General features: G+C 48.4%; 2 protein-coding genes across 3 annotated transcripts in view; both read right to left on the bottom strand.

The window, feature by feature from the left end:
- The window catches only part of TAFA1 (TAFA chemokine like family member 1), a 1,279,349-nt gene that overhangs the window by 187,292 nt on the left and 1,065,465 nt on the right, over positions 1 to 26,592 (bottom strand). The gene's annotated exons all lie outside the window — the stretch shown is intronic.
- LOC147692817 (uncharacterized) lies at positions 1,579 to 25,146 on the bottom strand. The gene is made up of 2 exons (XM_086937601.1): positions 23,814 to 25,146; positions 1,579 to 1,703 (listed from the first exon to the last, which is right to left on the bottom strand). Exons 1-2 carry the CDS (start codon positions 25,144 to 25,146, stop codon positions 1,579 to 1,581), a joined length of 1,458 nt encoding a protein of 485 aa, XP_086793727.1.

Here is a 26,592-nt window from a genome sequence, read left to right on the forward strand (position 1 = left end):
CATGTAGGGAAACAATTGATGGGGCAGCGATGCCTCACGTGCGACATCCTCGTCAAACTCAGCTCTTTTCAAGTAAAAGAGGCAATCTTCCAAGCAGCCAGGAAAGAGGAGATAACCTTCCAGGGGTTCAGATGCTGACTATACGAAGACCTGGCACCCTCCACATTACTGCAGAGGCAGTAGTTCAGGCGCATCACCACAAAGCTGAGAATTAAAAAGGTAAAATATAGATGGACATATCCATTCCGCCTGGTCTTTGAACACAACAACAAAATGCGTCACATCAAAGAGCTGGAGGAGGGCCTGAGAATACTGGACTCACCCCCCCCCCGCCCAGGGTGGCCAAAAGCAGCCAGGATCCTTCGAAGGGGAAAGAACGCGACAATGCCAAATCCTCCCAATGGAGAACAAGCTCCAAAGGTGGATGCTTCAGATCGTTACACCGAATGAACAGTTGGAGCCGGGGCCATGGGCTGTCCCGCAGGTAGGGCCCACCCTAGAGACAGATGACAGGGTACAGAAGAAATAACTAGAGGACATGGAGAAACTAGGATGGTGGGGAGTACTTGCTTCTGAGTGACCCTGGCCCCAGTCGGATCGAGATGAGTGTTGGCTACCTACATTCTGCACGAAGGGCAGCCGAGGCTGCGGGCACTGGTCAGGCCGCCCGCCAGCAAGAACCTACACTACAAAGACATTATGGCTGGAGGCTCACGGGTCGTCCAGCGCACGTTACTTTTAAATAATCGTTTTCATTGTCTGGTAAGGGGGAAGTTTAAAGGGTGTTGGTGGTGGTCATATGGGGGAACTGAACTTGCAGCGTTACTGGGCCAAGAGGCCTTTTAAGAGTCGTGGGGCCCCGTGAGACTCTTGTGTCCGGCATGATGGGAGGGAACTGGGATCTAACATTAAGGGACCCATTTGCGAGGGAGATCTCAAAACCAGAGATATGGTGATTTCCATTGCTTCATGGAACTTGAAAGGGTTGAACTCGCCGCTTAAGAGACATAAAATATGGAGTAACTGATAGACCATAATTTTGAAGTAGTGGCACTTCAAGAAACGCACTTAAAACGTACAGAAGAACTTAGGGTGCGCCATAAAAATGACTCCTTAATCTATAGATCCTCAGCTGGCACCAAACAGAGGGGGATGGCTCTGTTATTTCATAGTTCCACTAAATTTCAATAAGAAGCTATAAATCCAGATAAAGAAAGTAGGATCATCATGGTGAAGGGGAAACTAAGGGGTTGATTATTTACCTTTATTTCAGAGTATGCACCCAAAGTAGGTCAACCTGCGTTTTTGTCCTCTATGCTTGACCTTATGGGAGAATTTACCGAAGGTCCGAAAGTCCTTATGGGGGATTTTAACCTCACATGGCACGCAGAAGTAGATAGCACCCAAACTCACAGAAACATCCCAGGCAGTTTCCCCAGAGGAATTAAACAGGCGCTGCATACACTGGGTCTCAAAGACGCATGGAGACGTCTCTACCCTATTACCAAGGATTATACATTCTTTTCCCACGTATACCAAACGTACTCATGGCTCGATTATATCTTTATCAGCCAAAGTCTACTGGGTTCTGTCCAGGCGGCGAAAGTTCTCCCGATCACTATCTAAGATCACAGCCTCGTCACTATGTGCTTGGCCTGAGCAGTGCTGCTCCCAGGATGCCAAGATGGTACTTCCCTGTGTCACTAACAAGAGACAGACTGGTAGGAGATGATTTAACGGTGGCAATCAAAGACTTTTTCAACTTAAACTGTCCACCGGATACCTCGCCCCTGAACAACTGGAGAGCATTTAGAGTGGTTTTGGGGTAAATGCTTAGAGCTTAATGACACATTGAATAAACAGAGGGCTAAAGAGAGGGAAGCCTTGGAGTCAGAACTGGAGATAATTGAAAATGAACATAAAAAGTCACCCTCCCAGGTGCTGCAGCTTAAACTAAGCACCCTAAAAGGGAATATCAAGGCAATCTACTCCAACAGGGAGGCATATATCTTATTACGGCTCCGTCAAATTTTATACGCACAGGGGGACAAAATGGAAACCCATTTAGCCAGACAGCTACGGGGAAAAAGGGAGAAGGAACACATTGGAAGCATACACGACGGAGAGAGGGCAATATAACACACTCTGATATGGACTAAGCCAACCTATTCACGGAGTTCTACAAGGAGTTAAACACATGTGAGTCGCATAGCTGCACAACACCAGAACTTGCAGTCGCTGGAGATACCGCAGATCCCCTAGACCTGGAATGATACCCTTAAGACACCCATCATCGACAAGGATTTTGGGAAAGCGATCAAGACAATTAAACCCAACAAATTCCCCAGGCCCAATGGCCTGACGGCTCACTTTTATAAAACATTTGCGTCAGATATCATTCCACATCTCTCCCAGTTGTTTAACACTATCGCAGAGGGCACCAGAGTGACACCATCCATGGCAGGAGCCCACAGCACTGCGCCTCATACAGGCTAATTGCACTCCTGAACCTGGCCGCCAAACTTTACTTTGCAATTCTAGAAGTGAGACTAGAAGAATTGATGCCAAACTGGATCCACCCTGATAGATCAGGTTTAAAAAAAGGAAGGCAGACCCACGCAAGATCCAGGAGGTGCTCGTGGGTCTGGAAGCAAAAAAGGCTTTTAACAGGGTAAATTGGTCATTCCTTTTCCTGACACTTAAATACTTTGGGTTCGGGAAGAAGTTCATAGATATGGTTAAGGTCAGCTAAGTGCAATCACGCTCCAGAGTACAAGTTTAGGGGATCAGCTCTGACCCATTCCCGCTGAATAGAGGGACAAGGCAGGGCTGCCCGCTATCGCCTCTGCTTTTTGCTTCAAGCATAGAGCTGCTGGTGTTGCAGATTCATGCATCCTCAGGGATACCGGGATTTAGCTTTGGGGGAGAGGAACATACGATGCTCCTGACCACTCGCTGTGGACCCTACATGGGGTACTGCCTGAGTTTGAAGGGCTCGAAGGTTTTGAGTTACCCTGACCAAATCATCCATACTAAATTTCACATTTACAGAGGATGAGGCTAACCTCTTCGCGAGCAGACCCTCTTCCAGTGGGCCAAACGCAGGCTCCAATATTTGGGCATACAATTAGCACCACGTCTAGAGGGCCTCTATAAGGCCAACTGACCACCATTCTTGCTTCAAATTCAACAAGATCTCAAACCCTGGAAACCACTTTTTATCTCTTGGAAAGGACGCATACATGTTATCAAAATAACAGTGCTGCCCACTTTTTTGTATTTATTTCAGGGATTACCACTTGACCTGGACAGGGATCTCCTGCCCAGACGCATAGAGGAAGGATGGTTGTGTCATGCTTTCAGACATATTTGACCCCTACGACTTACTCACATTTGAAAGTTGCCAAAGAGAGTTTCAAGTATTTCCTAATGAACACTTCCACTACCTTCAACTCAAGCACTGTGCCCTCCACCCACAGGTCAGGGAGGCAGCAACGCTAGAACGAACTCCAATAGAAAACGTTGTGCGTTGGGTGGGCTCCATGAGGGGTGTAATCTCCTTTCTATACAGATTGCTACTTGCTTCACTTCACTCACCAAGACCCAGATATATGAACCTCTGGGAACATATGACAAGGAGGGAAATCTCTGACAAGGAGTGGAACTGCCTATGGATAGATATCACCAAGAACAACCACTCCCTAGACCTGAGGGAAGCCCATTATAAAACTCTTTTTGATTGGTACATGTACCCCATGAAACTCAAAAAGATATTCCCGGACACCTCAGATCAATGTTGGAGGGGGTGCGGCCTTCTCGGGGACTTCCGACATATCTGGTGGAATTGCCCCACACTTAAAACATTTGGGAGGAAATCCTAGCACACATGAAAGACATGCTGGGTTACCCAGTTCCGACCTCCATAGAGGGGACTCTCCTGGGGGTGCAAAACTCTGAACTGGAACATCAAACTAAAGCAGACAGAGCCATTATGTGGGCTTGCATTGGTGCCGGCAAAACCGCAATCGCTGTGGCATGGAAGAAGAAAGCGGGTCCTGAGTTGTCGCAATGGCATTTGCGCCTTTGAAAAATTCTCATCATGGAACAACTGGCAGACAATTTCAGGGATGACTACAAAAACTTTGAATACAAATGGGGTCCCTTAGTCACATATCTCACGCAAGGCCTTCCCTTGGCGGTATGTCCACCCTCACTTAGGGCAATGCATTTGTTTCAGTTTTAGACCATATAACACCCGGTACTGATAGTTCAAGAGAGGCGGAGGGTAGCCCCCCTCTGTGGGGTTATGATTGGATCCAGGAGTCCACTAAAGTGCCTCTAGTCCCACACTACACGCTAAATGACCAGTGAACATTCCAATTAGCCACCACCACCATTGTTCTTTCACTGTTGGGGAGAGATCAGGAGTGGGGAGGGACAGTTAGATAGGGGTTATCAAGCTAGGTGCACCAAGAGGCTCAACGCATAAGAAGGGTAAAGTTGGCTGAGCATTGGATCCAAGATGACGATACCACTCCCCCATGTGAAGAATCTGTACCTCCATTAGCATGCATCACAAATGTGGTTAGTGCCAGTTTCTCTTTATTGTAAGGTCCTCCTACTTTTCGCCTACGTCCAATTAAAGGATTTAACTACACAAAGGACAATGCCCAAAGCCATCAGGGTTACATACAATTGAACGAGGACCCGGTCCCATGAGGCTGTGCTATAGAATGGGCTGTTAAGGATAGTTCAATTTCAAACTTTGAAGATGGCGGCTTTGACTCATCTGTATATTGTAATGCTAAGCTATACTGTGAATTGAATAACATTTATTGCTTTTAGCTGATGTGCTTGCTAAATAATAATTCAAAATACATTTGAAGAAAAAGGGTATCAACAACTTAAATAAGTTTTCAAGTTAACAGCACATGATAAAAAGCTAGCAACCACACAACACGTTTTACGATCTGGAAGCATCTGCAGATCTAGTAAAGCCTGTCTGGCTGGTCTAAAGTTAAAATTTCTGAAGTAACGGAATAGAAATATTGCTTTCACTGCTGTTCATAAAAATCACAAAACATGACAAATACTACAAATCAAATACACTGCACCTATGTTCATAAAATGCGAAAAAAAAAGCCTACGGGCATAACATAGAATCGGACACATCTTCCGAACTTCTCCAAATTTCAGCTATGCAGTTTACTTGTATTGACATTGTGGTATGCTTTTAGGGTGTAGAAAGACTCCAAAAAAAAAGTCCAAATATGATATGTTAGACTCTTATGATGACTTCTCTTTTTGGGACTGTTAGGTCCAGGAAAGGGTGAAGGACAGAATCCTTTCACCACATCAATATGGTTGGCAGAATACAAATTGTGTCTTTCACAAGCCATGACATCAGCAAACTTAAACCAATCAACAGGTGGCTAATTTGCTTTGCATTCCCCTAATAGATACTTCAGCACATGAAAACATAGCTCCAATATGTGTAGATACTAATGAACTCTCACTTTCTCACCATGCATGCACCTGATGCTGCTGACACCAACATTAGCCTGAGCCTGATTGTGTCTTTCAATATTGAAACATATTTCGCTTCCTCCTCCTTTCTTGAACACCACATACTCATTCCAGAACGATACTTCTATCTAGAACAACACAAGATTTATAAAACTGTCAGTGGCCTCATCATCTTTTATGAATTTTTGGTGAAATTAATTTTCCACCCTTCTCCATAAATGCTTCTTTTGGGAGCCACTTTTCTCTGCCTTAACTCCCCCAGTAATCACGCTACTTTTGAACTCAGTTATAGACATCCAGGCCCTAGTCTGTAACACCTACCCTCAAGACTTTAACCTTCCAGGTGACTATCCAATATAACATTTGTAGACACCTACTTCTCTCTAACCACTGTGCTGGATTTCAGCTTAGGTGTCACTTCTCCATCGATTCAGAAACTAATACGCTTGATCTGATGCTTTTGACTCTTCCTACCTTCCCATCGTAAACCCATCACCGAAGACTGATCTCATAATTGTTGGCTAACTGTGCATGTCTCCAGCTCTCACGCACATAACACACAATGGTCAATTCTACCCCTCAACAATCCCCCCCAACTGACTGTTAGAACTTTCAATTTCTCCCCATGCATTCTAACAGATGTCCTCCCTCCTCATTGCTAACCACCATTAAAGCAGATGCTTGTTTATAGCAAATGAAGCTAAAAAATCTCAGTAATTGTTGGCACTAATCCCATGCCCCATCTGAACTTGTTTCTCCAGTTGAAAAGCCAATAAATCTTGATTGATTGCCTACAATGAGAGTTAAGCACTTACCTAAGCTGTAAACATTTGCATCTAGCCACCCCCATCTCCCTTCATTCCTTGGTCACTTCAGAATTAATATTTGCAAATTTAAATTGAACAAAATTAACACCATCAGATAAACTATTTACAAACACCGGAGGCCCCTCGGACAATATGAAGCCTTCTTCACTCTTGAGGCACATCTGGTTGGCTCACTTTCACTCTAGGTAAGCTCTCCAAATCTTTCCCCTAGCAAGTTAACTCCTATAATTAGGACATTCTGCCTTGTTCCTTCCTCAAAGCTCTTTCAAAAGAAGCACATAATAATTCAATCCACATAGCCAATACCTCTACCCTTTAGTGCATTTTCTGCTCTCTCTCTAAGCCATTCCTATTCTTCATTTGTTTCAATAAATCTCACTTGGACACTTATGAACTACTGAAATACTGTCACCTGCACATCCTGAAATCAGTAACTCTCTGGCTGGAAACACATAACAACTGGCTTAAACCTTTGCACACTTTCTATTGGTTTCCAACGCATATGAAGCTAAAAATATACATCTATCCACGAATTATATAAGGAACTCCTCATTAGAGATAGGGGAGATCTTTGTCTCCTTGTGCATCTGGAGCTGTCGGTGACCACTTTCCAGTGATAACCACCAGGCCTTCCTCATCACCCTTTATTTCAGAAAGCATATTTCAGATTGTCTTGCATTGGCAATACTCTCTCCTATCGGATCACTAGCAATTGCTCCAAGTCCCTGTTTCCAAGTGGCAATCACTGCAACCCACCAGGCTCATTCTTCTTCCATCTTACTCAAACTTTGTATGGAATCACGAGGTGCCCTACTTTCCACCTTGGCATTACAGTTCATGCGTATCCTAATGACACCCAACTCCACCTTAGGATGCATCAGCATATTATATTCTATCTCAGCCTGATCCAGTTTTGGATGCAAATTGTGTACCTCAAACCTGACCTCAAACAAATATGTATGCTCACCTACATGGAGGAGCCTATCAAAGTAGAATTAAACCTGACTTACAAATACGATGTGTTTATGCTTATACCACTTTCAGATCTTATAAGACCTTCATTTTGAATATGCCCTTAAATTTAAAAATGACTGTACCAAAATGGCTCACACAACCCAGTGTCAACTGATCCATATTTTAAAGGACAAGCTATTCCATCCCTCTACCTATCCCCCCACTACTTTTCAGATTTTGGTGTTATTCCATATTTACAGCCGAATCCACTCTCATTCCTTTAAAAACCACTTTCCATGCAGCCACTAGCTTAAACATAGAGCACAGAACATTTATCGACAGGATTCCCATTGACAAACACCTCAACTGGGTCTCCTCTCCTTACCAGAATTCAAATTGAGAATTACCTTTCTGTGTTACATCTAAATCGTTCAAAACCTCCAAAACAGACTAATTTGCCAGGCAAATCATTATTTTAGGAAAGCCACAGATATCTGTATAGGCTTCACTTCAGCTAACCCGGAACTCCAAAATGTCCACAAGAAAAGAACTAGCAGACTGACATTGCGCTGCTTTGCACAAACTCTAGAATGACTCGCCTTTCTCTCTAAGACTGCAACACTGCTATTTTAAATCTAGAAGGACTCAAATACTCTCCTGCCCCGAAACTAACTTCCGCAGCGCTACACGAGCCCCTATGTCATGCCAGTACATTTGCACAACCCACGATGGGGAGAGAAGTACATCAGACTTCACAACATTTTCGAGATAATTATTAATTATGACAATTCTCAATTTTTTTGAAAAATATTTTGTGTGAAAAATCCTACCAACAGTGTGTTTTACTGGAAAAAGAAACGATAAAATTATATTTAGGAAGAAGGGTTTGCACACCAAAACATATTACCAGGAAAAATAAGCAAAAACGTATTTAAGTGAAATTGTTCTCGCCTGCCAAGCTTCACAACGATGAAGAACTCAGTAACTTCCTCATGGAAATTATAACTTTGCACACCCTACTGTGTATTCTTGCAACCGAATCGCTTCTCTCACCTATGGATTTGTAAAATACTTTGCTTGCCTCCTGTTGTATTTCCCCTTTTATGCCTATTACTCTGCTGCACTGCCCTATACATATATATATATATTTATATTATCTGACAGCATTTCCTCCTGCTATGTGCAGACCTGGGTTTCTCTCGGGGCACTTAACAAATACCTTAATAAAGTAAGTAAATTGAGTACATGAAGGTGTGAAATATGATTTTGGAATTGTGCTGCAATCTTAAACCTCTGGCGCAGTACCTAATAGAAGTAAATACAGTATAACCATAAATCGCAAGCCATGTGCCAACAGTGAAAAATTATGCATCGTTCTAATGTAAAGAAATATGCTTTGTTGACAATACTAGATTCAATTGCAAGTTGTTTCAATAAATGGGTTATAGCACAATTAAAGTAAAACTTCCAGAGATAAATTCGTGTTGTTGCTGAAGGGGATTTTAGGCGTATATTAAAATAGATAGCACTTATTAAATTGCTTCAGAACTGCATACCTGACACACAATAGCAATGTAGATTTGCTATCTGTGGCTGATCTCTTCCAGCACACATTGTTCCCCCTATTTTGTTGGAATGTCAGAGGTTTTTAAGTCAATTACAGGTTTGGAAACTTGAAAATCCAATTGGAATTAAAGCTGACGATAGACTGTTCACAGAATGACTTCTTATTATGATGACCAGCGTACAATGCAACTTGGCTGATAGATAACCTTATGAAAAGCAATATGTGTTTTCCTGCAAGTGGTCTTAGATTATTATCATGACCCTATTTTGTGTGGAACTTCAACTTTGCAAGGTTGTTTTAAAGTTTTACCAACTTAAAAAAATGTAACAAAGTTTAAACAAATACTGGATGAAAAATCGTACAAATATTAGGTTTTGTAGGAAAATAAAACAGGCATCAGTTCATTTTTGAAGAAATTGTGCGGCAGGAGTATATACACTACCAACGGGCGTAGCTTGATCAATACGATTGGAGGGTTGTGAGCTTCAGATTTACTGCCAATTGCGCTGGCATATAACGCTAAAACACATTATACGACAAGCAGGACGCATGACAGGAGCTTAAGTGGTATTGGAAAGGGTGATTAATGTGGATTGGTGGGAGTCCTAGGTGACAGAAAACAAAAACGGGGCATATTCTCAAGAACGTGTGATAACCATCGCAAAAGTTACTTAACGCAACTTCCAACATTGCAGTCTATCGCGGGAAAATTACGCAGTGTTAATCAAGCATTCTCAACACGGCGGTACCATGCAATAGCCTCCAGATAATGCATTAAATATCCACGTAAAAATCAATGCCATGCCGCAAAAATGCGAAACGCGAATGCAAAAAGTCCTGCAATGAGGCCAATCGCGGTACAAAAAGCAGCGTAAACCAGCGGCAGGCCTGAAAATCCCAAGTGTCTGGCGGGAAAATGCACTATGAAAGCTACAAAAACAACACACTAGAATCAATCTAAAGTGCATAGCAACATGGATGCACCCTGACCGAGCGCAGAGGCTAACGCGAACCCCACAACCCCCACAGACCACCAGCAAGGAACAACAGGGACCGGGATGTCCAGGGAGAAGAGGGAGTGGAAGATGGGGTGCAGTCCGCAGAAAAACTGGATCAGCGTCACGGAGGTGACAGAACACTACCATCAACTGGCCCAGAATTAGATAACCGGGAATGCAGTCGGAGCATCGAGGAGGCCAATCTAGGAGGCCAAGAGGTGCTGGCATGATGTGAAAATCTAAACCAGGCACAAAGCTGCTGCCAACAGGAAGGCAGTAACGGCGACAGGAGTTGGGAGTCCTGCGCCACTGGAAGAGCTGGAGGAAACGGAAGCCACAGTCATCAGTGTGGAGATGGCGTAAGGAGTCGGGAGTACGGACACAGCTCGATAGGACCTGACACAACATTAACAGGGTGATAACAACCAGGGACTGGGGGGACTGGGGGAGATGGGCACAATGGCACATATGCACAAAGAGGTCTAGCACACTGCACACTCACAATGACCCAGGATCATTTACATGTTCCCCATAGCACACTCCAGCACACACACATAGCAAGAACCTCACACCCACATTGACGACAACTTGGTACAATACGCAAACACAACTCTGCATAACAGAGTACACAACTGGGTCCGGAAACCCGCCGAAACAGGCCTACTACATCTGACAGAGCTGGAAACTGTGAAATGGGAATTTACGCATACAACGTCACATCCGTCATGTAGTCCAAATGTACATGGTCCTGCATCCAAATCCTGCACCACCCAAACAGTCACAATATTCATTGTCATACAGTCTGCATGTAAACAAGAATAATGCGCCGACATACATGTCAACACAATGTCAGCAGGCATCTGCCCTTCACATTGCAGAGGGACACACAACACTTCCAGCAGAGCACAGAAGACAACATATCTGTGATGCTGGAGAGGACCACCACACCTATGACACCGATGCCCTACAGCAGCCCATAGACATCCCACACAAACCACCACCAGGACCCAGGCAGCCAAGCAACTTAGAGGACAACACAGACCCTGCAACAGACCACACAGCAGGAAGCACTCATAAGCACAGCTGGCTCACAACACTTCACGCACCCACACATGGCACCCCAATGCCAGGTGTCAGAACGTCATAAGGAGGTGGCTGAACAGGTGCAGGTGGGGTCCGAAACCATGGAAGGCGAACTAGATCACATATGTGGGTATCTATTATCCTTAAGGTACAGCCTACACCCCACAAAGTAGACCCACACTGCCATAGAGACACATGCAGATGTACATTCACAGTACAGAAACACGTCCAGGGGCACACAAATAGCAGGCACACACTCACGTTGGCTCTGTGTATGATGGTCCAGGCCACTCCCCTAGTTGAGTGGGTGATGACAAAGCTACATGTCCAAGCTCCAACTCGCTGCCTGCGGTGACATGTCTGCACCCGCTGCACACAGCCCAATGAAATGTTGTAGGGCCCAGATCTCTCATGCATACAAGACCACAGGGAAAAACGCAGATAAAATGTTGAACAGGCCACAGGCACGTGCACCAGGCCCCTTTATCGGCAGGTCCACATGTACAGTGATGCCGGTGCTGTATGTGTGTGGGGTGAGCGTAAGCAAGCCCACACAGAGTACCTGGTGCTGGCAACAACTTGAACAGTGGACACCAGTGCAACGGAAACAGAAAACCCCTGCATAACAGAGTCAACTGCTGAGCAACATGGAGGGAGCCGTAGCAAGTCCTGAGGTCACACAACATGCAAACAGAAGTGTCTGTAAGTGGCAGTGCACTGAGGTTGTGGCACTAGAACTGAGCATGCTCATGTGAAGAAAAAGTCTAGGATTGTGTGCCTTCGAGATATTCCTGATGCAGATGCAGTGGAAGGTGTCCTACAGGGCATGATGTGGAAGGTCTGATTTTATCCAGAAGCAGCAAATGGTAGGGGGGCATGCGAAAGCCTTGTTGCCTGAACCAAAGTATCAGCTACATGAGGATGAATCTATCCCCTAGTCCATAGCCTCAGATGCCACCAATGTACAACCAGTGTGTGTCCATGAATGTCAGGGAACAGACTAATTGGCACCGGCGCTGAGAGGGGATGCTGTCTATGATGATGCCGGTACACTGATATGAACTCCGCCATTGCTAAATCAAGACTCTCTGACCTACTGGACCGCAGTGTAGGCCGGAGGCAGCGATCGGCAATGGCCCACAGCCACGTGTCGATGGCTTGCGATGCACAGAGTTAGTGGCACCAGGTCAGTTGTCAGTAGTGTTCGATTGCCTCCGTAACTATGCTTAGTGTGACCTGGGAGCAGTGGTCCGCGTAGGCCCACAGACATGTGTGGTTGTGAGGCTATGCACAGACTTGGTGGCACCACGTCAAAGGGAGTATAGTGACTTAACCTCAGCCTTAAATAATGTACCCTGCCAGGGTGTAATCTGGACTCAGTTCCAATTGTGTTTCCTACTTGTCCGTTGTGTATGCCAGTGGAGTACGACAATGAGAATGGAGTTCAGCTGGCCTGTGTCGCTGAGGCCATGATGGTCCAAGGAGGCTGCCAAGGTTGTGGGCCTCGGGCCTAGAGCTTGCACCGGCACGTGGCGGGCACTTTCGACACACACCAGTGTCGGCAGGTGGCCATTGAGGCCTGGGTCCTCAAGGGTGGGCAAGATGGTTTCGGTGACCAGTGGCCTGAGGTGCAGCAGGCGCACAGGATCACAGGCATCAGCGCTAACGGCGTAGGCCTCGTGGAGGGGTGAGAGGCACCGCCCTGGCAGAGACATTGGGCATTACGGAAGAGGACCACGCCCATAGTTACGTGCCTTTTATTCACACCCGTACGCTGGCCTGGCTTATGCTGGACCAGCCCACTCTGCTCACGTTTATGGGTGAGATGTAACAAGCTACATTTCCGCGTTCCTTCCCACTGGCTGGGGTGACTGGTTGCGTCCACTTTCCACTACACTCCAAACACCAGCTGTGTGTATCGACATGGATATGTGTGTGGTATGGATACTGCAGTCTGTCCAGCACAACCACCCTACATTTGACATTGTGTACATTCGTATTCATCGGTCACTTGCCACCTACACACGTGCCTGGTCAGCACCTCTTCCCACAATCTGCTATTGTGTGGCTGAGGTGCCATGGCGTTGATGGCTAATGTACATGGCTGGCCCAGGTTCCCACAGTATGTTGTGCTGTCATGTCTGGTGGGTGTGCATGTTGTATGTGAACTTGTGACGTCTGCATTTCCTGTGTTGTGAGTTGCATGACTGTGGATTTTAGGTGTGTGGTGTGTGCGAGCGACTCCTGACCCTGCTTGCAGGCCAGGTCGCTCCCCTCCTGCGGCACAGCTCCACCTGTGGGCCAGTGCCATCCCCCAGCTGCCTGCTCCTAAACTTGAGTTAGATCCTGCTGTCCCCATGACTGTTTGCTGACTGTGTGCTGTGCCCAGTTCTTAATTTTACTGTCTCTCTGTTTTTGGCTTCTTTACTGTTGTGCCCTTGTTTGTAGTTCTGTATTCTGCTTCATTGTTCCCTTGTTTTGCCCGCGCCCAGCTCGTTCCCCACCTTCTCCTTTTCCTCTTCCGTATCCCTCGCTCCTTCCCGCCGCTGCTCCCATGTGGCCCTGCCCCCTCGCCGTCCATACGCTGCCCCGCTCCCGCCTCCCTGCTGCTCCTCCCTACCTCACCGCCTTAAATGGCGGCTGCTGCACGGCCGCACTGCTGGCCCCCCAGAGGCAATCCCATCCGCGCCTGGCCGTGCCCAGTGCCAGACCCCCTGGACCCCACAAACACCACAGCGCCAGACTCCAATACAACACCAGCACTCTCCACGCACTCAACGCCAGCTGAGACCACAGCTGCTTCCAGGCCACCCCGAATCACCCCCATTGACCAGCACCTGCAGCTTCACCTGCGACAGAGCCATCAAACCACCAAGGACCAGACACAACCACCTCCGCTGCAAACTTCTAAACACACGCTCCACATGCAAACACGCCGTCGAGCTCCAGGACCTGCTGGACACCTCCGCCCCAGACGGTGCTTTCCTGAATGAGACCTGGTGGAACAAATCCTCGAGCCCAGACATCGCCATAGCCATTCCGGATGGATACAAGATCACCCGCAGGAACCGCACCAACGGAATCGGAGGAGGAATAGCCATCGTCCACAAGTCAACCCTCAAGGTCTCCACCCACTCAGACGACACCCTCAGCACCACCGAACACCTTCACTTCCGGATCCACACCGACTCCAACACCACCCTCCGAGGGACCCTCGTCTACAGACACCCCAGGCCCTGGGCACAGTTCAGCGACTCCATCGCCGACCTCGCCAGCACGCAGTGCCATCAACTCCACGGACTACATCCTCCTCGGGGACCTGAACTTCCACCTCGAGAACAACAACGATGCCAACTCTGCCACTCTGATCGACAACCTCGCCAACCTCAGCCTCAAACAACTCGTCACTGCTCCCACACACGCCGCCGGACACACGCTCTACCCCATCTTCTCCACCTGCGCCCACGTCTCCTTCAACCACACCAACGAACTCCACTGGACCGACCACCGCTGCATCCACTTCACCTACAAGAAACCCACCACCGCACCCAACAGCTGCCCCACCACTGCTGGAGCAGGGTCACGGAAGACCAGCTGACCAGCACCCTCGCCCAAAACCCTCCCACTGACGCCATCGACCCAGACACTGCCGCCCACAACTTTACACAGTGGCTCAACGACTGCACCAACACCTTCGCCATGCTCAACAAACCCTCCACCAGCCGCACCAGCAAGAAAGCCTCCTGGTTCACCGAAGAGCTCCAGACCTCCAAACTAGCCTGCCGGAAACTGGAGAAGAAATGGCTCCACGAACAGACACCGGACAACCATCCAGCCCACAAGGACGCCACCCGCAGACATCACCACCTCATCAGACTTGCCAAGAGAACATCCTTCAAAGCATGCCTGGACAACAACGCACACAATAGCAAAGAGCTCTTCAGCATTGTGAAGGAACTCTCCAACCCCAGCGACAACGCCAACAACATCCCGCCCTCACAAGAACTGTGCGACTCGCTAGCCGCCTTCTTCCACCGCAAGATCGCTGACATCCACGAAAGCTTCAACACCATGACCGGCCCGACAACACCAAAGCCCACCCGCATCAACGGCCTGACCTCCTGGACCAACGGCAACAATGACTAGACATGCAAGGTCATGAACTCCATCCACTCCGGATCACCGTCAAACCCCTGCCCACACCACATATTCAACAAAGCAGACGCAACCATCGTACCCCAACTAGGGAAGGTTATCAACACCTCCTTCGAGACAGCTACATTCCCAGAAAGCTGGTAGAATGCCAAAATCAACGCCCTTCTCAAGAAGCCCAAGGCGGAGCCCGATGACCTCAAGAACTTCCGGCCCATCTCCCTACTCCCGTTCCTGGCGAATGTCATCGAGAAAATCATCAACACGCACCTGTCCAGCTACCTCGAGGACAACAACATCCTAGATCCGTCCCAGTCCGGATTCAGAAGAAACCACAGCACCGAGACGGCCCTCATCGCTTCCACAGACAACATCAGGCTCCAACTAGACAACAGCGAAACATCAGCCCTCATCCTCCTGGACCTGTCAGCCGCCTTCGACACTGACTGCCACCGCACACTAAAGACACGCCTCCAAGAAGCCGGAATCCAGGAGAAGGCCCTGGACTGCACCACGTCCTTCCTCTCCGGCAGAACCCAGAGCGTCCGCCTCCCACCCTTTTGATCCGAAGCCACCGCCATTTGCGGCGTACCAACCAACCTCCACGAGGGAATGAAGGCCATCACCGAATGGATGAGGAGCAGCCGACTAAAACTGAACTCGGACAAGACAGACGTCCTCATTCTCTGACCCACCCCCTCAGCCTGGGACGACTCCTGGTGGCCGACCACGCTGGGATCAGCACCAACACCCACAAACCACGCATGCAACCTAGGAATCATCCTCGACTTCTCCCTCTCCATGTCGAAGCAGGTCAACGCCGTCTACTCCTCCTGCTCCTCCTGCTACAACACCCTCCGCAGGATCTACAAGTGGATCCCTACTGAAAGAAGAAGAATGGTGACACAGGCGCTCGTCAGCAGCAGGCTGGACTAAAGCACTCCATGCAGGAACCCCTACCAAACACCACCGATGACTGCAACACATCCAAAACACCTCCGCCCGACTGATCCTCAACATCCCTTGCCGCAGCCACATCACCCCCACCTGAGATACTACACTGGCTCCCCGTGAACAACAGGAGGATCAACTTCAAGCTCCTCACCCACACACACAAAGCACTCCACAAACACCAGACCAGCCTACCTCAACAGCAGACTCAGTTTCCACACCCCCACCCACCAGCTCCACTCCGCCAGACTCACCCTCGCCGCTGTCCCCCGCATCCAATAAACGACGTCCGGCGGCAATTTCTTCTCCTTCCACGCCACCAAAACCTGGAACACCCTACCTACCTACCCAAGACATGCTCACCTTAAGAAGACTCCTCAAGACCTGGCTCTTCGAGCCGTAGCAGCACCCCCTCCATCAGAGCCTTGAGATCCTCATGGGTAGGTAGTGTGCTCTACAAGTACAATGATTGGTTGATGATTGATTCATTTGGTAATGGTCAACGAGCTGTGCATTTCCGTGGGTGCCATCCTGGTAGGGCAGGTTAATTATGGACTGTCAGAAGGTGTAGGGCTCATGCACACTTTCTGAGGGGTTGGCGGCGACGTTGGTGTGGATTCCCCGGTGGTCCAATATTGTCTGGACATTGGTGGAATATGTGCATTTTCTGTAGTGCTTATTGTGTGCAGTGTGCCAAGGGGCAAAAGTAGGACATGTGTGCAGTCCATTGCCCCTCCCACGTGCGGGAAGACAGCTGTGGTGTAGACACCTTGCTTGGTCTCCAGCTGTTCCTGCGCAGTGTGCGGGAAGTATAGATAGTGGGGTACCAAGCTGATGGTGTGATCCATGACCGTTGTGAGGAACTTGGATTGGGCTGGCAGTGTCACTCCTCCGTCTCATGCGGTTGTTGGTTGGAAGGTACCAGACACCAACAGCTGCAGCACAGCTGGCAGCATTGTCTGCGGAGGGATATTGATTGTCCGCTGTGTTGGTACAGTCAGCCTGTGTCCAATGGTGGTCAGGATGTGGAGGGGATGGTTGATCTTTTGTGCCTGTGGTGGGCTATGACATTCTCTGGTGTTGGGTCTGTGAGGTTGGTGCATTTTCGGAGGATCACTGAGTTTCTCTGCACTGCCTATGTGTTGGTCGGGGGGCGGTGGAGGTACGGGGGCTGGGGGGTGGTGGAGGTGGGTGTTGTGGCCCTCTTGGGTGTTCGGCCTCAGTTTCAGTGGCTCCATGGCAATGCCCTCAAAGACGCCATCCGTAACCACCACTACCTCATCAGGACGACCAAGAAAGCCGCCTTCAAGAACCGCCTAGACAACAACGCACACAATAGCAAGGAGCTCTTCAACGTCGTAAAGGAACTCTCAAACCCGGCTCCTGCACCAATGACATCCCCCCCGTCACAAGCCCTATGCGACGCCCTCGATGCCTTCTTCCACTGCAAGATTACCGATATTCACAACATCTTCAATCCACGAACAGACCTCCCCAAACTCACCACCCCAACCCCACCGATACCCACCGACCACGACCACCTCACCGTCTGGACCAGCATAACCACCGAGGACACCAGCAAAACCATGAGCTCCATCCACTCAGGCGCCCCGTCCGACCCTCTTCCCCACCACGTCATCAACAAGGCCGACATCTCCATCGCACCCCACCTATGCGACATCATCAACCTCTCCTTTAAGACTGCAACCTTCCCTGAGAGCTGGAAACAAGCCGAGATCAACGCCCTACTGAAGAAACCCAAGGCGGACCCGAGCGACCTTAAGAACTTCCGGCTCATCTCCCTTCTGCCGTTCCCAGCGAAGGTCACCGAAAAGATCGTCAACATCCAGCTCACACGCTACCTAGAAGACAACAACATCCTTGACCCCTCCCAGTCAGGCTTCAGCAAGAACCACAACACCGAGACCGCCCTCATCGCCGCCACAGATGACATCAGACTCCTGCTAGACAACTGGGAGACAGCGGCCCTCATCCTCCTCGACCTCGCCGCTGCCTTCGACACCGTCTGCCACCACAAACTGCGTACACGCCTCCACAATGCGGGGATCCGCGGCAAGGCCCTCGACTGGATCACCTCCTTCCTCTCCGACAGAACCCAAAGAGTCCTCCTCCCCCCATTCCACTCCGGAGTCACCAAAACGATCTGCGGTGTCCCACAAGGATCATCCCTCCCAGCCCGATGCTCTTCAATGTCTACATGGCCCCGCTCACACGCATCGACAGACTCCTCCACCTCAACATTATCTCCCACGCCGATGCCACCCAGCTGATCCTCTCCCTCACCAATGAACCCCGTACTGCCAAAGCCACCTCCCCCGCGGAATGAAGGCGGTCGCCGACTGGAGGGAAGAAAGCCGGCTCAAACTCAACACGGACAAAACAGAGATCCTCATCCTCGGACCCAACCCCTCGGCCTGGGATGACTCCTGGTGGCCCACCTCCCTGGGCACCGCCCCCACACCGACCAACCACGCACGCAACCTGGGAGTCATCATCGACTCGAAACTCTCCATGACCAACCAGATCAACGCTATCTCCACAACCTGCTTCTATACCCTCCGCATGCTTCGCAAGATCTACAAATGGATCCCTACCGACACACGAAAGACCGTCACACACACCCTCATCAGCAGTAGGCTCGACTACGGCAACACCCTCTCTGCCGGAACCCCAGCCAAACTCCTCAGCAGACTTCAAAGAATAAAGAATGCCTCCGCCCGCCTAATCCTCGACGTCTCCCTCGAGACCACATCACCCCCCACCTGAGAAACCTGCACTGGCTCCCCATTGACAGAAGAATCACCTTCAAGCTCATGACCCACGCACACAAGGCACTTCACAACACTGGCCCTGCCTACCTCAACGACCGACTCTCATTCTACGCACCCAACCGGAGACTCCGCTCCGCCGACCTCTCCCTGGCCGTCATCCCACGCATTCACAAAACCACCTCCGGGGGCAGGTGTTTCTCCTACCGCACCGCCAAGACATGGAACTCCCTCCCCCTCCACCTCCAGCAGACAGAAGACCCTCAGACGTTCAGGAGACTACTCAAGACCTAGCTCTTCGACCACTAGCTGCACCCCCCGGCCCCCCCCAGCACCTTGGGACCCTCACGGGTATGTAGCGCGCTCTACAAATGCACTGATTGATTGATTGATTGATCTGTTGTACTTCAGGTGTGGCTCTGGGCTGGCCTCCCTTTTGTGTTGCAGGCTGTGGTCCAACTTCACACCAGGTAAAAGCAGGTGATAGTTTCCTGCTGCTAACGCGCCTTATTGTCTGTTTTGGGATCTTATCGCCGATGTGGCTGGTCGTTGAGAATATTGCGGAGTGGTGTTGTTGCGGCTTTTTGCTCGGGAAAGCCTACTGTGCATATCATTAGCGATAGTTGCAGGGGTCATCTGTGGTGATGTTTTTTGCGGCTGCTATCGCAGGTAAACTGGTGCTATGGGCTGTTAGCACCAGCTTGTGAATGGGGTGATTAAAGTGCAGTTAACTGGGTGATAGCTCCTTGAGAATACGCCCCAATATTTTGTAAAAGAACTGACATTTTTTAGGGCTTTCAAAACAGGGAGAAGGTGAGTGAGTGTTTGTGTGCTTTTTTGTGTGTGTGTATGTAAAATATTCCTGATGACATCCAACAGACAGCTCACCATACCCGACTGAAAGCACCTGTACCGATCTATTTATCAGAAAATGTACTTATTAGGGGGGTGTAATATCCCATACCCCACCATGAAACTACCCCATTGACACTAACTCAGTACCTCTATGAGCTACAGCATGTTCTGTAGTGAGCTGAGCTCAAATATTCAGAGCAGTATTCGCTGCTCCTTGTTAATTAAATAAGACTGATATATGGGGCTGATGCGTCAACTTGTGGAGATGCCGAGTTAGGCCATCATTATGACGTGGCTATAATGGTATATTCCGGGGAATACCACTTGGGCCCATTCTGGGTGGGTTGGTGTTTCGGCACATGATGTTTTGAAGTGCAGTTATATCGCCTCCTATTTTGCCATTTGTATTGTGATACCAAGTAAACCCACCTGTGAATCTGATCAGTGGCTGCTCGCATAGGGCCTGCTACAGGGTGGTATGGCAGGGCGGAGATGGGGCAGGGTAGGGTGGTAGTAAACTCGGACATACAACAGAACTGAGGAAAGTAATTATTACATTACTCTGTACGGTCATATGTCAGGAGTTTACAACGCCCCCCACCCTGCCCCTATCCACCGCACTGCCTTGCAGCACACCCTATGCGAGCCGCCATTGTTCTGATGACAATGTAGATTTTTCTAGTATTCTTGACGGAAAATCTTAATTTTATTAAAGACACGGAGGCGAGTATTATGCTTTCTTATCTTGCTTTATTACACACAGCAGCCAAGATAAGTAAAAAACTACAGTTCCCAGAGGGCCAGGGGACAAACTGGGCCATGGGACTGAAAAAACGTGAGAATACATTAGCCAATCACAATGAACCTATGAGATAAAGACCCTAACTGACTGCGCAGCTTCCTCTTTTCGCTGGCGAGCAGATCAAGAATAGTCATTAAACAAAGGGAAAATGAATAAAATTAAGGATATAGCCAAAGTCCAGGAACATAAGTCTTGCATCAGGGGAATCCAAGGGAGAAGACCAAACAGGCGTCCAGGAGGAGGATCCGGGAGCAATGGAATCGGAGCACTTGCAGGAGAAGATCGAAGAAGGTGCAGGGTAGATCTTCTAAGATGAAGCCGGTGGCAAGGCTGGATTCGCTGTAGGGAGGGAGAACAGAAGTTAAGAAATGTTGCGGCGGGATAATACTCGCCTCCGTGTCTTTAATAAAATTAAGATTTTCCGTCAAGAATACTAGAAAAATCTACATTTTATGGCAAGACCGGAGGCTCCTATTATGCTTGTTTAAAGCATATTAACAATATCAGAAGCCACAGTATGAACAGGTTTGCAATAGAACATGCGAAATATGCTGTCATTTGACCAGTCTGCTGATCTCAGAATGTCTTCCAGGCGAGAGCCAGACCAAAAGGCTGTAGAAGCCATGGCTCCCCTGGCCGAATGAGCCCCGAAAACAGAGACGTCAATTCCGGCAAGAGACATGACCCAACGGACCCAGCGGGCCAGAGTGGGAGAAGAGACAGGAAGATGGGGTTTAATAAAAGAAATAAGGAGTTGAGAATGAGAGGGCGTTCTGAGATCAGCAGTTCGGTGTTCGTACACTTTTAAACATTGTCCCACACACAGTTTGGGATGAGCAGGAAAATAAGGATAAAACACTGAATCCAAATTAGTCTTAGTACGTCTGCGTATCTGAAACAGCACACCTGAAGGAGAATATTGGCGAGCAGAAACATCTAGAGCCTTAACATCAGAAACTCTTTTAATGGAAACTAGACACAGTAACATAGTGAGTTTAGCAGATAACATCTTTAGTGAAAGAACAGCATTGTCTGGCCAATCATTAAACAATTTAAATATCACTGTAACATCCCATAAAGAGGTATACTTAGCCAACGGAGGTTTCGCACAACGGACACCCTTGAGTAGACGACAAATCATAGGGTGAGCACCAACTGGTTTACCATCAATTTGGGAATGGTATAGGGAGATGGCAGAGCGATAGAGATTGATGGTGCGGTAAGCCTTACCGGCACTGGCTTGTGAACCAAGGAAGTTAATTATGAAATACAGAGAGGCTGAAACGGGATCGAGGTCCCTTTCCAAACACCAGCTTGTCCAAAGAGACCAGGCGGATCTGTATGCTTTGGAGGTTCCCGGAGCCCAAGCTTGGTTGATAAAGAACGAAGCCTCTTGTGAAATGAGGACGTCAGAAGGGGAAGGCCGGAAACTTTCCAGGCCGAGAGTTGCAGGGAGGAATCGAGAATGAGATTGTGTTGATCGCCCTGAGGATTGAGAAGTAGGTCTCCGAAAGAGGGAAGAAGGACCGGGAAGTCCACTGCCATCTCGAGAAGAGTCGGAAACCAAACCTGGGCTTGCCAGAAGGGGGCAACTAGAACCAGGGATGAGGACTGGCGGCGAGTCTGAGAAAGAACCCTGTTGATCATCAGAAAAGGAGGGAAGGCATAATGAAGATGACGAGACCAATCCTGCAGGAAAGCGTCTGTCGCCAAGGCCAGGGGATCCGGGCGCCAACTGTAAAACCGGGGCAATTGGGAATTGAGACGGGAAGCAAAAAGATCGATAGAGAAAGGGCCCCAAAGATGGGAAAGAGAAAGGAAAACGGATGGACAAAGCTTCCAATCGCTGGAATCTCGAAGAAATCTCGAGTGCCAATCCGCCACGCTGTTGAGATCTCCAGGGAGATACTCGGCGGTCAGAGAGAGATGATGGGCGAGGCAAAATTCCCATAGACTCTTTGCCAAGTCCGCCAGGGGTTTGGACCGTGTTCCGCCAAGATGGTTGATGTAGCGGACCGCAGAAACATTGTCCATGCGGAGGAGAATAGAACAGTGAATCCTGTTTTTGGAAAGGCTTTTGATCGCAAAGGAACCTGCAAGCATCTCTAAACAGTTGATGTGCAACTTTGACTCCTCTGCGGACCATGAACCTCCAGTCGAGATTGGTCCACACCGGGCGCCCCAGCCCGACAGGCTTGCATCTGATTCTAAGACTAGATCTGGGGCCGTGGCGAAGATAGTGCGCCCGTTCCACGCATCTAAATGGTCTATCCACCATTGAAGCTCGGTGCGGGACTCGGGGTCTAGAGCCACGAGATCTGAATATGCAAGGCCTTGACGAAGATGACGGATTTTTAGGCGCTGAAGAGCACGATAATGGAGAGGTCCCGGAAAGATGGCCTGAATGGAAGAAGAGAGAAGGCCGACAATCCGTGCCAGAGATCGGAGGGACAAAAGAGAGGACTGAAGAACAGATAGGATCTCCGCTTTGATCTTGGAAACCTTGGAAAGGGGGAGACGAAGGGACGCTGCAGCAGAGTCCACCAGGAATCCCAAGAACTCCATGTTCTGAGAAGGAGTTAAAGACGATTTGTCTTTGTTGATGAGAAAACCCAGATCTAGGAGAAGGGACTGAGTCAAAAGAAGGTCGGAAAGGAGAGATTGTTTGTCCGAATTCATGAGAAGGATATCGTCCAGGTAAATAATTAGCCTTATGCCAAGAGATCGAAGATAAGCGACCACTGGTTTCAAAAGCTTTGTGAAACACCATGGCGCGGAAGATAGGCCAAAGGGAAGAGAGGTGAAACAATAGTTGATACCTGACCACTGGAATTGAAGAAATTTCCAGTGAGAGTGATGTATGGGGACCGTGAGGTATGCGTCTTGAAGGTCCAGACGGACCATCCAATCGTTGGGACGAAGAGTGTCCCTCAAATGTAAAATGGTCTCCATTTTGAAATGGCGGTAAACCACAAACTGATTGAACCATTTCAGATTGATGACCGTGCGGAGCTTCTTGTTTTTCTTCTGAACAAGAAAAATGGAGCTTAGAAAGCCTGAGGAGTCGAAGGGAAAAACTTGAATTGCTCTTTTGAGGAGAAGAGTCTCGATTTCGTTTGAAATTTGAGATGCCATCAGAGTTGAAAAGACGAGAGGGGGGGGAAGAGAAGTTTGGACGGGAGGAGAAAGGAACTCTATCAGGTAGCCTTGAACCGTGCTTAAGACCCACGGATCTGAACTGAGTGCGCACCATTTTTGAAGAAACAGTTTTAAGCGACCCCCCACAGGAGGGGAAGAAGAAAGGCTTACCTTGTTGGTTGGAGTTTTGACGATAATTTCGTTGGCCTCTGCCTTTGAATCCGCGGCCACGTTGGGGATAGAACTGAGGCTTGTAGTCCTGGTTGTTGTTGGACGAACCTCTGGAGCCTTGGTTGTAGGGACGGCCGGAAGAGCGACCCCTGCCTCTGCCGGCCCGTCCAAAAACCCGAGGGGCGAAGACCTTCTTTACTGTTTGCTGGGCTTTGTCCAAAGAAGCAAACGTAGAAACAAATCTACTAAGGTCACGAACCAGAGAATCTCCAAAGAGGAGACCATTTGCCTTGGGGCCAGGATCCATGGGAGCCAGATTAGAAAGTTTGGGATCCAATTTGATTAGGAGACCTTTACGGCGCTCATGGGTGATAGCGGAATTGGCATTTCCTAGAAGGCAGAAGGCGCGTTGGGCCCACATGGAAACATCATCTGCAGAAAGTTCAGAACCTTCTAAGCGGGCAGCTTCCGCTAGATCAAAGATACGGGCGAGAGGGCCCACAACATCCAATAGTTTGTCCTGGCAAGTGGTCCAAGCTTTATCCACCCCTCTGCGGGGGTCCTTGCCGAACTTGGAGAAGAAAGTGAGGAGAGGTTGGTCGATGGAAGGGACCATCGTAATTTTGTCTGGAAGAGAAGGTTTGGGACATTCGGATTTAAGTCTGGCTCTTACCGGTGCCTCCAAAGGGAGACGCAGCCTGGCAGAGATATATTCTCCCACATGGTGAGAAGGGAACCATTCGGTGGAATTAGGATGACGAATAGTGGAGGGATCAAACATGGGTAAACCCTCAGAGTCAAAAACAGGCTCAAAAGAAAAAGAATCCAATTTGGGGGATTTAGCAGGGGGGGGGGAAGGGTCAGTAGTATCAAACAGGTCAAAATATTGGTCAGCGTCATCGAAATTAGCATCATCATCATCGTCATCAGTGTCCAATATAGTGGAAATTACCAATTTTCTCTTAGGAGACTCTGCATGTTTCTCTTTTTGTTTGCGTTTACCCTCGGAGCCAACAAACCCCTCCTTAGAAGGAGGCCTGGGAGGAACAGAGTCCTCAGTCAAATGCGAGGAAGACTCGCTGATCAAAGACGCTTTTTTGGGGACACGAGATTGAGCAGAGAATTCCACTTTTTTCTTTCTGCTTTCCCCCGCAGACTGGGCCAACATTTTGGACATGATGCTTAACATCGAATTTTCCATGTTTTTGGACATTCTCTTCATAGAGACTTCTACAGCTGATTCCACTGAATTATTAATAAATTTATTTAAATCCCTTTTAAAAGAATGTGATTCCTGGGAAGGGATTTCCTCTGAGGAACTATCACGTTCCATGATGCAGCTGTCAATAGAGCCAAAAATAACACCCAGGAGGTAGGAGAGGGTTAATGGACAGAGCGGGGGCGTGTACAAGCTGTGGGCTGGGCAGAGCGTGAAGCGACGTCTGCACACGGAGCTTTAAAGGCACGGAGGCTGGAGCACAAAGCGGAGCAGCAGGCACACACAGAACGGTGACCGGAGGGAAAGAAGAACCCAGAAAGAGGTCAGAAGGCGCGCGAAGACGCGCGCGCTGAGACGCTACCAACAGCGTCTGAAAACGGGGGGGGGGGGGGGGGGAGCGAGCTAGAAGCGCCGGAGCTCCGAGGAGAAACGCGCGAACAGCGCGAAAGAACTAGCGCGAGGTCGCGCTAAACAGTCACAATTAAAATGTAATAAAAGCGGACACAGTAAATGCATACAAAGCATAAAAAGTACTGAGAGCAAAGATAAAGGCACTTATCTGACTGCGAGCAGCAAGAAAAGAGGAAGCTGCGCAGTCAGTTAGGGTCTTTATCTCATAGGTTCATTGTGATTGGCTAATGTATTCTCACGTTTTTTCAGTCCCATGGCCCAGTTTGTCCCCTGGCCCTCTGGGAACTGTAGTTTTTTACTTATCTTGGCTGCTGTGTGTAATAAAGCAAGATAAGAAAGCATAATAGGAGCCTCCGGTCTTGCCATAAAATTTTGCACTAGCTCACAGCAGATGGAAAATAAGGCCAGACCAGAAGATAAAGTACTTTTAAAAAAAAGGGGTTCCCACACTATTCTGAACTTGTTCACTATCAACTCTTGTGCACTGGCAAAGAAAGGGATTGTGATTACTGTGTTCATGCTAATATTACATGGATCAGTTAAGCAAAGATAAAACATGTAAAATGTAGATTATTGTTTCGTAGTTGCTATGGATAGGTGCTCTGCTCTTGCACATTTTCTAGATTATTATAATGAATGGCAAAAATATTTAATTCAGAATATTGACTAACACTACCATCAAAGCAAGTCACTATTCTTCAACAAATACTTTATTCGGGCTTTTCACCCATAAAAGTACATAGACAGACCAGTACATATATAAAATTAAACATGGAAAGATAAAAAACAATACACTATGTCATACCATTAAAAATGGTCAGTGATCAATGAACAAGTGCAGATTGGATATAATTGGTTACATTCTCAAAATACCCCCTTAAAACGTATCAGTTACAAAGAATCCATCAGTTAGGAAACACAACCAGTGAACATCATAATTCAAACACCTAAAACTTGGAAAGGAGGAATATGGAAGGGGCAAGATTGGTAGACCAGCCTTGTTAATCACTCCAGCACCTTAATTCTGACCAGCTCCATCCGAGGTACTTGAATAAAATATCTGCGAGGATTCTGTGTGGAGGAGCCATGTGGCAGCAGCCAAGTTGCTTAAACAAGGGGATCCATGTTTTTCTAGGGCCGTTATAGACC

The sequence above is a fragment of the Lissotriton vulgaris genome, chromosome 9, assembly GCF_964263255.1.
Source record: "Lissotriton vulgaris chromosome 9, aLisVul1.2, whole genome shotgun sequence".
NCBI classification, from domain to species: Eukaryota; Metazoa; Chordata; class Amphibia; order Caudata; family Salamandridae; genus Lissotriton; species Lissotriton vulgaris.